Here is a 13332-nt window from a genome sequence, read left to right as displayed (position 1 = left end):
GCAGCTGCCCAGTTTCCCTTTTAATAGAATCATCATAAGAAATATGGTGATGCTGTCCACATGGCCTCTTCAGTCTTTCTGATCTTTGTATCAAATTTCTTTATTTGAACAGACATCATGACCCTCACCCCAAACCTAACCTTAAATAGCCATAATGTCAGCTGCTTATTACTTGACGGACTGCGTTGTAAAGAAACACTGACTAGCACTTAATGGTTGCCAAATGTGCTCACCAACTCACACGAAACTTTCACTGCAGTGCGACAGCGCTCAACCGTGTGGACAGCGCCTTTTTTGGTGCTGCGAAAGATAGGAAGTGACCAGGGGGTGTTGGGGGAGACTGTTTGGCTTGCAGGTGGCCTGTCCTGAATCAGTATCACCTCCAAACTTCCCTTCCCACATCTCCCTCTGTGGCATGTGCTACCCAATAGGTCCTTTTGATTGTGAGTGGTGTGTACAGGCGGAGGAAAAATGAGGGCTAGTCACCCAGGCAGTCAGAAGGGCGGGCGAGAGGCTGAGCGATGTATGTTCCATTGTGCACAGTGGCATTGACGGACGTCTACAAGCTCCCCTCTGATGGTGGAAGTGGCTCCAGTCACATCAATCACTTCCACCATGGAGTGCCCCACTTTCAGTCAAGCTCAGCAGCTCTTACTGCTTGTTCTTTCCTCACTCACTGGAGGCAAGGGAGATCTTTTGTCTGTATAAAAGGAAGTTATTTTCTAATTATAGTAAATGCTTGATTCCTCCAGCTTTTTTTTCCTGGTGCGACATGTGCTGTTTTTAGTTTTTTTTTCTTCTTTGTCTCAAGCATCCATACTCACATTATATAACCAATAAGTCATCCTTCATCAAGGTACCCTCTGCCAAATTGCTTTGGTCTGCTTGTGTGATTTTGTGCCTCTGTTTCATACTTATGTGTGCGCATGGACATGCTTTTCCCCTTTGTTTCAAGCACAAGAACATCTAAAAGCAGGCCGGCCTGCTGCAGTCCTAGCTGGATGTCACTCCAGGTTAACGTTTATGCAGTGGGGGCCCCTGCGCCTGGAAATGGGAATGGTTAACTGAAGCATGTTAATAGGAAAAGGCTTGTCTCTTCCATACTAACACTTGGATGACTCTGCAGGCTTGGGGGGGGGGGGAGGAGCACCCAGGCGGATTGGGAGTGCTCCCCTTTTCCTTTACCTCCCCCTTTCCTCAGAAGCACGGCTGAGTTAGGATTTGCTTGCATTGTCAAGTAACGCATTGACCCATCACTTTGATGCATATTGATTGTGACAGCCGCTCTCTCTCTCTCTCTCTCTCTCTCCCCTTCTCTGCTCTCTCTCTCTCTCCCGCAGGCCACAGAGGCACAGATCCAGAGCTTTGGACAGACGCCATCTCAGTTGCTTATTGAGCCACATCCTCCACGCAGCTCCGCCATGCACCTGGTGAGAGCCACGAGCATGCTGGGAAAATTCCATGCACCTCTGGTGGTGGTGTGTGTGAGAAAGGATGTGTCGACCTGTGCAAGCCTGGATGGTGATGGTGTGCGTGCCTGTGTTGTCCCTGATTTATTACTATCCATATATATATATATATATATATATATATATATATATATAAAAGTTAAATATTTCAAAGGGCTTACCTCATGTAGGTCACAGACCCACAGTATAACAACACATTTTCAGTACCAGTTGTATATACCAGAACCTGTTTTATAGTTGTTACTTCCTACTAGCAGTGTGGTGTAAAGGGAAGAGTGCTCCCTACTGGCCTAGTAGCTCCCCTCTTTCGTCATTATCTCAACATGGTTCTCTCTTTGTAAGAGATACATTTTAGATACATTTTCTACGTTTGCAACAGACGTATATATTTTCATACGCTACTGTCAAAAGCCTTCCAAATTTGGGACAAGATGAGAGCTAAATCTGGCTCACAACTCAGAGTATGGTCAGGATCACCATCACCTCCATTGCTTTTACGTATGCTATACATGTAGTATAAGCCAGTGTTCTAAAGGTTGAGCTGAATTTTTACAGTGGTGAAATGAGCGCATCTTCAAAAACTCATGCAGCCTCTTTTAATGGTTCTTTCTGGACAAATGTCAATCTTTCTGATACATGTGTGTCATGTATGCACCATCTCATGTTTACAGCATACGCCATCTCAGTTTTCCATGTCTTACCCTTGTCTGACCAGTCCCTCGTCTGACTGCACTGTCCAAAGGGGGCAGTGCATGAAGCTCTCCTCTGTGCCTGAACCTAGTTTTTCCTCCAACCTCCACACTAATTGGTTCTTTCCATTCTTTTTCTCCGATATTTTCATACCTCTTCTCCATCCCCTCCCTTCCTGCTCCGTCCCCTTCCTCTTCCCGCTCCTCTTTCCTTGTACTCCTCCTCCTATACCACCATTACATCCCTCCATCCTTTGCACCCCGTCTTTTCTCTCTTCTACTCAATAGTGTTTCCTTCCACAGAGTCCCCTCATGTTCAAGGACCAGATGCAGCAGGATGTCATCATGGTGTTGAAGTTTCCATCCAATTCGCCGGTAACCCATATTGCCGCCAACACCCTGCCCCATCTCACCATACCTGCTGTGGTCACTGTCACCTGCAGCCGCGTATTTGCCGTCAACCGATGGCACAATACCGTTGGTGAGTGGAGCTCAACACACATGGCAGGTGCTGTGTTCAAGCATACACATATGCCCTTGTAAAAAAAAAAGAAAAGTGCAATACCACATGTGATACCTACCACAGCAGTGGCCCTGTAAAATCACTTCATCACTGTCTCACACAAACCTGCCCACCACTCATAATAGAGCTGTAGCCAGCTGGCTATGTGAGAGGCTAGCACCTCCTAGGTAAGCTGACCATGAGTGTTTCCACATGTTCCTTTTCAGACATGTGTGAACAACATTACCCACAGAGCCCCTCCTTGAGAATCAGCCTCACCTCTGGGTCAGAGGGCCAAAGCAATGGTTACTAGGAAATTAGGCCGCAACTGCGCCACATTCTCCTCACACGTCCCCATCTGTCACTGTAGAGACACACTGAGCTCAGGACCAAAGAGTCCGCACTGTGTGGCTGCTCTGGCTGCTCCCACACTAATGAACACAGCTGCAGCACCCTTGCCATCCTGTCGGAGAGGAGGGAAATGTGGTTTGGCTTTTCAGAATAATGATGATAATATGGTTTCCATATTTTCAGGCATGTTGCCGTTTTGAAACTGGCTCCAGATACAGATTGTATGGATGAAATGTCTCCATTCAGTTTGACACTTCTGACAAAAACGCCTAGTAAGACAGATGGAAATTTTTCTGATCGACCTGATGGAGGAGAGTGTGTGTGTGTGTGTGTGTGTGTGTGTGTGTGTGTGTGTGTGTGTGTGTGTGTGTGTGTGTGTGTGTGTGTGTGTGTGTGTGTGTGTGTGTGTGTGTGTGTGTGTGTGTGTCTGTGCGCACGCACGTGTGTTTAAGAATGCATGAATGCACACATGCAGCGGTGAGAAATAATGTCCTTATGTATCCCTGTCTGAATCCAGGTCTCCGAGGAGCACCAGGCTACTCTCTTGAGCAGGCCCATCACCTTCCTATAGAGATGGATGCTCTGGTTGGTGAGTAAGCTTCCTTGTTTTGAATTGAGAAAACACCATCAAACCAAAAAAAAATGGACCTTTGGCTTTTATATCTGATTTAGCTATAAGGGTCTTAATTAATAACTTGAACACCTCAGCTATTGACATGAGTTCTGTTTTTTCTTTTTCTTTCACAGCCAACAATACTGGAAGCAACAAGCGTCAGATCACAGACCTAGTGGACCAGAGCATCCAAATCACAACACACTGTTTTGTGGTGACAGCTGACAACCGTTACATACTGGTGTGTGGCTTCTGGGACAAGAGCTTTCGTGTGTACTCCTCCGAGACAGGTAGGTTACAGTGTAAACTCTATTTCCTGTAGAGGTGTGCGCCGATGTGTGGAGGGCTGAGTGCTGCGATAGGAATAATACGGTATTGTCTCTCCTGACAGGCCTTGTAGACAAATTGATGAATATTCTGTAATACACTGGAACTCACTGATAAGTTTCTGCTAATTTCCTTTGCATTGACAATAATTCCCTGGGAGCAAAATGATAATACCAGCAACATACCTGTTTAATTATATCAATTATTTTCACTCCAACTTGACAAGCAGCATTTAACTAAATTGTTCCAAACTTGGGGGTTACGACAGCCACAAGGGGAAGAGATGAATCTCACAAGAGGATTGATCTGTTGTTTCTTTTTCTTCTTTTTCTTTTCCCTTAAATACTGGAAACGTTCAACTCTTCCCGCCTACAAAAATCGTTTAGATATTACAAACTAAGAGAGAAAAAACACTATTGTGGGTTGGACTGCTCAACTCTGTCTACACTAAAACCAGAAACTGTGATGAGGGGTAACAAGCAGACATTGTTTCATTTTAAGAAGTCACAAACCAAAAGGCTGGGAACTACTGATTTAATCACATCGAAAACATGTTTCCACTATTTCATTCAATACTCCCTTAACTACAGGGGGGCTAGTGGGGCTTTTTATCGTGTTTCATTTCGGAAACATCTGACTCGCAATTTTTTTTTATCAACACCAAGAACATGTTTGTACATATTTCCTTTAGGCAAGCTGACCCAGATAGTTTTCGGCCACTGGGACGTGGTGACGTGTCTGGCCAGATCAGAGTCCTACATTGGAGGAGACTGCTACATCGTCTCTGGGTCCAGGGATGCCACACTTCTGCTGTGGTATTGGAGTGGACGGCACCATATTATCGGCGACAATCCCAATAACAGTGAGTAAGAGAAAGATTACACACATGCTCACACACACAGAGTGTATACAAGGTTACAGGAATCTTTTTACGTTGTTGAGTATTTCATCAGTGAAAAATGATACTTGGTTGTAAAGCTTTGATCAATAGTGGGGAAAAAAGGCATTCTACCCTAGAAATCAAATAATGTGGAGAGATAGAGAGGGGATCATTAATCAGCACTGTAGATATGATATATTAGTGCTGCTTTCAAATAGAGGACTCCAGATGTCTTGGCATTCAAAATGGTAGACCCCAGTGTTATTTCTTCTGCTCTGTTCATTTAGTTGCATATTCTCACTGATTGTGTGTGTTCAAAACAATCCATCAGGGTAGGGGAAACAGATATACAGAACATTTCAAGTGAGGAGCACCATATATGGTGTGGAATTAGAAAACTGAAGATGGGGAGAGTATGTGTGTGTGTGCTATAACAATTTTGTATTTCAAATTGCCTCAGATTCTAGGAGCTCCGGTTTAGTTGCAAGTGTTCTCTAATTAACTTCACAGAGGCTCCGACAGTTAATTAAGAATTTCAGCTTGGATGCCTCCAATTAGCAAGGGGCAAAAGCACTGGCAAACAGTATTCCCCTGATATTCACACTGCTAGTGCTTACAATGCATCTTCAAATGGACAATGGAGAAGGAAACTACACGGCTCATCTCAAGAAACAAGACACAGGATGTGTTTTCACTCAATCACATCACTTCCAATGTCTTATCAATAATTAATCAATATATCATGATGTCAGAAACACTTTGGGCAGCAGATAACAATCTAGCTGGGTTCTAGAATGCAGAGCAAGTGTGTGGGAGCCCGGACTGTGTGAAGGAACAGGGGCAGTGCAGAATCGGCTAAAAACTTTACATACTGTATGTTTGACACGGCATTGTACAAGTATCTACAGCGAGTCATTATCAGTCATGTTCAGATATAGATGGCAGGCATAAACCCCGACTGCCCTTTCATGTCTTCACACTTGAAGCCCTCAAAATAATGTCATATACCACACAGAGCACCAGAGTCCTCTTTATTCCCGTACTTATTTGCTTTTTCATTGAACAATCTTTTCTAGTCTCATTCTGGTGATTTCATACCTATTCCATTTTCTATTTTGCTGGTTGAAGGTTGTGTGAATATGTAGCAGCAGCCCTCCGGATCACTGCTACCTCATCCCTGTGGCATGCCAAAGAAATTGATTTCACAAGCGCCCCAAAAGGTCTTAAATGTATAATAATTAAAACAACTTCCAGCTCAATCATGGCCCTGCCTCACAGATTCGGCCCATCACACTGGTGCAAGGGGATATTTGCACTGGGTAATTGTGGTGGGTGACTTCGGCTTGTCCCAAGGGCTAGGAGAGGGTGGGGGGTACGCAATGCAGGCTGATTGAATCTTTTGTCGGTTAGGTGAGCTGCACAAGGACCCTTTTTCCCCCTGGAGGCTTTTTCTGACACTTGTCCTATTCAGCTTCCCTCAGCAGTGGGTGCTGGGACTGACAGCGCTGCTCAGGTCCTGGTCTCTAAGGGACTGTGCTGCATCGATCACAGTCCAGCTCACTGACTGGACCGCTACAGCTGCAGAGGCGATATGCCGAGCAAGACGAGGAGATGATGGGGGAGGAGGAGGAGGGGATAAGAGAGGAGGAGAGCGGTCTGACACATGTCCACATCATCTATCAGGACTTAACTGTTATCGCAGAGGATAGAGAAACTTTTACTGAATTGGCTGAACTTTGAGTCACATGTGGACACCACCAAATAGTGTATATGTTAGTTTGACATCACTAGTGGAGCACACAAACTGTAGTGTGATTATCTTATTTAAAAGTAACAATAAAATAAAAAATAAAAGAATATTACAAAATATACAATTAAATATAAGTATTTTTTTTTCTGTTGAATTCCAATCTAACTCCTCCCCTACCTTTATGGTTTAATACTTCATGTACGTTTTAGACAGTTTATTTGCTTTTCATTGGCTGCATTTGGTCTGCATTTCATTTTTTGTTTTGATTACATTATGTTAGTAATGGATTCAATATGTTAAACTCTCCATAAGACGCAGTTGTATTTAGGGACATGATGAGGTTTTATTCAGTATTGGAGATCAGTGCGTTTCTGAATGAGCCAAGAGGTCGGGTCCGGTGCCGCGGAACTCCCCTCACTAACCTCTCCCCTGGTCATCATCAATCATGTGACACATGGGATGAAATCAAGTGGCTCGGCTGCCATCAGTGGGCATCCTCGCATTTACATGACAATTCAAAGGGACCTGCCTACTCGCAGATGTGTGTCACAATCACTGTGCTTGTGTTTCTCATGTGATTTGACTTTATTCCCTCGTGAAGGTGTGGTGGTTATTGAAGACCATTGCACAGAATTCCTAATTTTGGGAATTCAACCAATACATTTTGATCACCTATTTGGATATTCAGATTTTTTTAGGTGATGTTTTCAGTGTCATTCAATACATTTAATCAATTAAGCCAATACATTAGTTTTATTATATTGTACATGTGTCATTCTTTAGGTGACTATCCAGCACCACGAGCAGTTTTGACGGGTCATGACCAGGAAGTTGTGTGTGTGTCCGTCTGTGCAGAGCTGGGCCTGGTCATCAGCGGAGCCAAAGGTCAGTGTACTTTTCTGTTCCCCTTTAATGTCATCACCATCCGAGAGGAAAGAGCAAGTGAGGGGCACTCGTGCTTTGAGCTGGCAGATTGGAATACAATACTTTAGGTTACCAGTCTATTACCAACCCACATAGAGAGACAGATATTTTATTTCAATGAAAACTCTAGACCTGCATGTTTACCCAGCTGAACAACATGCAAACGCCTCACAGAAAGTGGTGGAACAAGGAATCTATCTCTGTGCACGCTGTAGAACTGTAGACATGTTATTGACTGATTTATAAAGACAGCATAGATGTTTTACATGATAGCAGTTTGCTCATATTTGTCTGTGTATGTTTCGGTTCGGCAGAAGGTCCATGTCTGGTCCACACCATCACAGGGGACCTGCTTCGGGCTCTGGAGGGACCAGACTACTATCAGTGCCCCCGGCTCATCTCAGTGTCCAGTGAGGGCCACTGCATCATCTACTATGAGAGGGGGCGCTTCTGCAACTTCAGCATTAATGGAAAACTGCTGGCACAGATGGAAGTCAATGATTCCACCAGGGTAGGACTTTTTGACACCAGTATAATCCATTAGACGTGTGAATGTATCTTTGCTCATCTGCAGTCTTAGATACTTTAACGATTCAAATAGTGGGCAGCTACAAATCTTTAAGTATATAAGCTTGGATTCAAATACTGAGGCATTCTGTGAACAGAGCAATCTGACTGATAGAGTATGTTTGTGGATCAACTTTACATGGCCTGGGTCATAATATACGTTGTTTTAGGGGGAGGGAAATTTAAGTCGTCCCTGCCAGGTTTTGAGATGTAAATATTATTATTATAATTATTTAAATAGTATTATTACCATTATCCATCTGAAATATGTACAACACTTAGTGTACAAAGCAACTGCACATCGCTGCTGCACGTTATTCTCATATTGCACATGAAGCTCTACGATCACAAATGTTGGTGTTCAATTTGTGTATATAGCCATTTGTCATTCAATTACATCTTTTACATGCTCCAGCAAGACGACTATCGTTACAAGGTACAATAAAAGTGACATGTTGAACTGCTCTCTGTACCAATTGTAGGCTATTCTGCTGAGCAGTGATGGCCACAACCTTGCCACAGGTGGGGATAATGGTGTGGTGGAGGTGTGGCAGGCCTGTGACTTCAAACAGCTTTACGTCTACCCTGGCTGTGATGCTGGTATCCGAGCTATGGACCTGTCACACGATCAAAGGTCAGAGCAGACAGTTGTATGGTAGCAGTTTTGAGGCCACAAAGAGCTGAGACAATGTATACAGAAAACCATATTAATGCTTTGCCTCCCACTCATCATATACAGTATAGCTTCTCAAAGTTTGGCCTTCGTTAACATTTAGTGCAGCCCCTGAATGTGGCAAGAAATACATGCATTATATTTGAATCAATGAATAGTATAGTCTGCCATTAAAGATTTCACCTCAAAATGTTCTAAAGAAATCATAGAGTAGCACGTAATTAAAGTCATAGTATATATTTCTGAACATAGGTTGTCACAAAAAATGTCATATAGTATGTGAAAAAATATGGTATGCCATAAACATTTTCACTGAATAGTATGCCTTAAAAATGTAAATATGATCAGAATCTAGTATCTCATGTCATAAATAATGCATACAAATTCATAGTAATAAAAAAAACGTTGCAGTGTATTTTGACATGAAAAAGGTCAAAGTATAATATGTCACAAAAATATCATGACAAGTTATGCCATAGCATGTCAGAAAAAAATCATAGTGAAAAACGTTACCAAAATACATAGTGTAATATATCATACAAAAATTAGCCCCCCAAATGATTAATGAAATAAGTAATTGTGTAGTATTTCATTAAGTCATAGTATAGTACAGGAGTATTCAATTAACATTCAGCGAGGTCTAGGTAGAGAGAATTTCCTCATATATATTCAAGTAGCCCAGCAGTTGTATCAACCTATGTACAACTGACTGTCACATCAAAAGAAAGAACGTTCGATTGAATAATATCGCAACAATATTTATTGGATAAGTAATACATACTCTAATAATAAATAAAGGTTCTTCTTACATTTCAAGTACAATAAGGGCTGGATTTAAAAAAAAAAAAAAAAATACATGACAGACAGTTTTTGAAAAATTACTCTTTAAATAAGTAAACTTAATTTGAGAAAAATGAATTTAAGTGAATTTTCCTTGCCCTGCAACTTTATATTCATTTAATTCAGGTGTGGAGTTATGTCAATCAAAAAAGCTATGCAATTATATTCGCCTCATCTTCTAAAAAGAGTAATCTGTGTGCAGGGACTATATCTGTGTTTACGGAAACCACCTGTTTCAGCTCTATTCCTCTTCGTTAACATCATTGTTGGGCATTGAATGAATGTGTTAGGATTCTGATCACATTGGGCTTTTAGGTTTATTTCTCTGTGACATCATTTTGATTGTGAGTGGGTATGTTTGCTCAAAGGAGTTGTGCTTTGTCAGGTAGTTGCGCTCCACGTTATTAATAATCGTCGGGGTCTCTGAACATATGAGACATACTGGTTTTGATTTGCCTGTGTGAAGAATGAACATAAAATATATTATCCATTCTTTGTTATACAGTCTATAGTCCTAAAAAGTCTTAATGTAGTCTGTCGTAAAAAGTAATAGGATAGTATGTGGAAAAAATTAATAGCATCGGATGTAGAAAGAAGTCATTGTATAGCATGTCGCAGAAATTGATCATGTTGTATGTCAGAAAAGTGGTGGTATAGTATGTTGAAAAAAAGCCATGAAAATATCATTACGTATGGCGAAATAAGTCGTAGTATAGCATGTCAAAGAAAAATAACTTTAAAAGTCATTCAATTCAATATTTTGAATGCCATACATTTTCTAAATAACATCATAGAAATGACATAACAATTTTCATGTTTTTTTATTTAACATATGTTCAACAATGGAAATGTTAGATCCCAGGTTCCCTTCAACAAAGCTCGTAGAGGTCCTCGATAGATGGCAGCTCCATCCTGGTGATGTGCTGCTGAGCACTTTTCACCACCCTTTGTAGAGCCTTAGGGTGGTGCAACCGCCGTACCAGGCGGTGTGTCACAAAGTTGCAGTACATCGGAATTTAAATTTCTTTTTAAAGTCGTAGCATAGTATGCCAAAAAAAGTAATAGTATGGTATGATGAAAAAAGTCATAAAAACATCCTCGTATATTACGTCGAAAAAAGTCATGTAAATGTCTCAGTAAAGCCCAGGATTCACTAATAGGCAGACCACAGTCCGGATCCGGTCCCAGATGCTGTTGTATCTGGACCCTGGACCTACAACCAATAGAGAATAATTACATTTTGACGGAGCGCTTCTATTTTAACTTCTTTTAATCTTTACGGCATTCATTCAGCGGTCCAGACCAATTACATGCATTGTAAATCATCTCAGGTGATGCTGCTCAGCCAATCAAACGTGTATTCTGATAGACTTCCCGACTCGAGTGAGATTTACACATACAGGAGAGACGGGCTACAGACCCAGTAGTTGGAGAATGGTATGCGAGTCAGAGAAGTTACTTCACATGGTGTTCTCCAAAAAGAGAGAAGTGGTCAGTGAGACCAGAGTCTTTGACCGACAATGGACAGGCTCCTACATGTTAATTCTTCCCACGAGCAGTTTAAAACCAGTGTGTCTCATCCTCATATGTTCAGAGACCGTGACGATTATTAGCAGCAATGTGAAGCACCACTACCAGGCAAACATACCCACTCAAGTCCAAAATGAAGGCACAGAAAAATAATAATATAGTAGTCGAAAAAGTCATAGTTCGGTATGTGGATAAAAGTCATATTATAGTCAATCAATAGCATACGATGTAGAAAAAAGTCATGGTATCGCATGTCGCAGAAAGTGATCGTATAGTGTAGTTAGTTGAAAAAAAGCCATGAAAATATTATAATATAAAAAGTCATAATATAGCATGTCAAAACATTTCACACAAAAGCTTTAGTATGGAATATTATGAAAGCAATGTCACAGAAAAAGTTAAATTTCACACAAAGTCAAAAGTACATATCATGAAAATTGTCAAAAAAAATCCTAGCATAGTATTGTGTATCATAAAAAATGTCATAGCATAGTTTATAATGAAAAAAATAGTATAATGCCATTTCAAGTTATAGTTTATTATGTAATTAAAAACATCACACACATTCATAGTATAGTATGTTATATAAATCCATCAAAAAATGTCACACAGTAAGCTTAAAAAAAGTCATATAGTATATCACAAATAAGCATCAAATGTCTTAGCATAGTATCTCTGTTAGAGTATGGCACAAAAAGTCATGGTATGGTATATCATTAAAATGTCATCAGTTATTGTTTAGTATGTCGTATAAAAAAAATCATAGTATGTCATAAAGCATAGTCATAGTAGAATATTATTCCATACAAGATGTCATAGTATAATTAACCATAATAAATAATAGTACGTCATTAAAACATCTCTACATTTCATGAAATAAATTAATAAAAAGGTCATTTAAAAGTGTTAAATGGTTTAGAATGTCTTGAAAAATGTTAGAACAAATTCATGAAAATGTCAATCATAGCTTGATGACCAGAAGTAAGTCACAACAATGTCACTGTTTATGACATGCAATATATCAAAAATCATAAGTAATAATCATAGTATATTATGCTATAAGAATTTCACAGTATAGTGTTTTGTATAAAAAAAAAAAAAATCACAAAATAGTGAGCCATAAAAGATGTCTCAATAAGTCATAGTATAGTCAAACAAACCTCAAAATGCATAGTATAGTATTTCATACAAACATCACACAAAGTCATAGTAGGTCATAAAAGAACACGATCATAGTACATAGTTTCTTTAAGTGCCTCCCGGCGCAATGTTTCACTTTAGACATATTCAGGTGCCAATTTGATAGACATTGCCCAACCCTACTGAGAGGCAAATCCAAATGGTTTGTATATTTTAGTGAATGATAAGAATGAGACGTGTTGTTGGCTTTACTGAATCATTGGAGGGGCTCGCTTACTGGTGGCTGTGTGTGCTACGATGCTAACGCATCTTAACTGCGGTTAAATGTCACTGTGCATTTTAGTTAGTGGAATATCCACCATGCTTTTCTTTTAAATAGAACCTACAGTTGCCATAGGAACAAAACATTTTGGATACTGCAAAAGTCTATTGTCAGGTCGGCAGCATGTTTTTCCTTAACATGTGCATCTCTGCAAGATTTGTAAGGAGTAAATATAATGGGAGCTGGCTTGGCGGCGTAGAGGAAACAGTGTTCGCTCTGGGGCTATAAGCCTGATGTCATCATGTGACCCTGGCAGTCAAGAGAGGTTATAGAGTCTGAACATTCAAGCTACACTTTACAACCACCGGTCAATTGCCCCTCAGCACTTACGGTCCGGCCCAAAACAGAGGCCTGGTTCTTGAGCAAAATAAGTGCACCACCTGTTAAGGTAAGCAGAGAATGGTTCGATTAAGGATGGAATTTGTTCACAGATTTCTTTTTACTGAAATTAAGCACTACTTAATTAATTTACAACATCTCCCATCAGTAAGTTGACATTAGGTAACACAAGTGAGCCATGCACCGCCACTGGATTTACAGAGGCACATTCTGCTGCTGCTCTGTTCATTGTACTTGAGCATTTAAGCCCTTGGGCTGTAGCAGTACAAGACGACCCTGTGAAATCAGCTGCTTTTCCTACATACCAGTCAGCCTCGGACACAAGAGCAAAGTGGTGGCAGGAAGATACTAGGACTCAATGGTCTGCTTCAGTTGTCAGAGGAACCCCGTGATTTAAAGTCAGAGCCCTTGATGAC

The 13332-nt window shown here is 40.8% G+C and overlaps 1 protein-coding gene across 10 annotated transcripts in view; it reads left to right on the top strand.

The window, feature by feature from the left end:
- The window catches only part of nbeab (neurobeachin b), a 190953-nt gene that overhangs the window by 175633 nt on the left and 1988 nt on the right, over positions 1–13332 (top strand). For 8 of the 10 annotated variants that reach the window (XM_068714813.1, XM_068714796.1, XM_068714823.1 and 5 more), the window contains 8 exons: positions 1341–1430; positions 2447–2639; positions 3529–3600; positions 3759–3914; positions 4643–4813; positions 7365–7466; positions 7820–8016; positions 8555–8706. In XM_068714813.1, the coding sequence (XP_068570914.1) occupies positions 1341–1430; positions 2447–2639; positions 3529–3600; positions 3759–3914; positions 4643–4813; positions 7365–7466; positions 7820–8016; positions 8555–8706 (1133 nt within the window). The remainder of the gene's footprint in view (positions 1–1340; positions 1431–2446; positions 2640–3528; positions 3601–3758; positions 3915–4642; positions 4814–7364; positions 7467–7819; positions 8017–8554; positions 8707–13332) is intronic. The other 2 variants (XM_068714833.1, XM_068714804.1) reach the window with 1 other exon arrangement.

Source organism: Cebidichthys violaceus, unplaced genomic scaffold, assembly GCF_023349555.1.
Source record: "Cebidichthys violaceus isolate CVI_PGR_0920_01 unplaced genomic scaffold, fCebVio1.0.p SCAF_1, whole genome shotgun sequence".
Lineage (NCBI taxonomy): Eukaryota > Metazoa > Chordata > Actinopteri > Perciformes > Stichaeidae > Cebidichthys > Cebidichthys violaceus.
The sequence above is the reverse complement of the archived record's forward strand: the minus strand, read 5'-3'. Positions and strand labels throughout refer to the sequence as shown.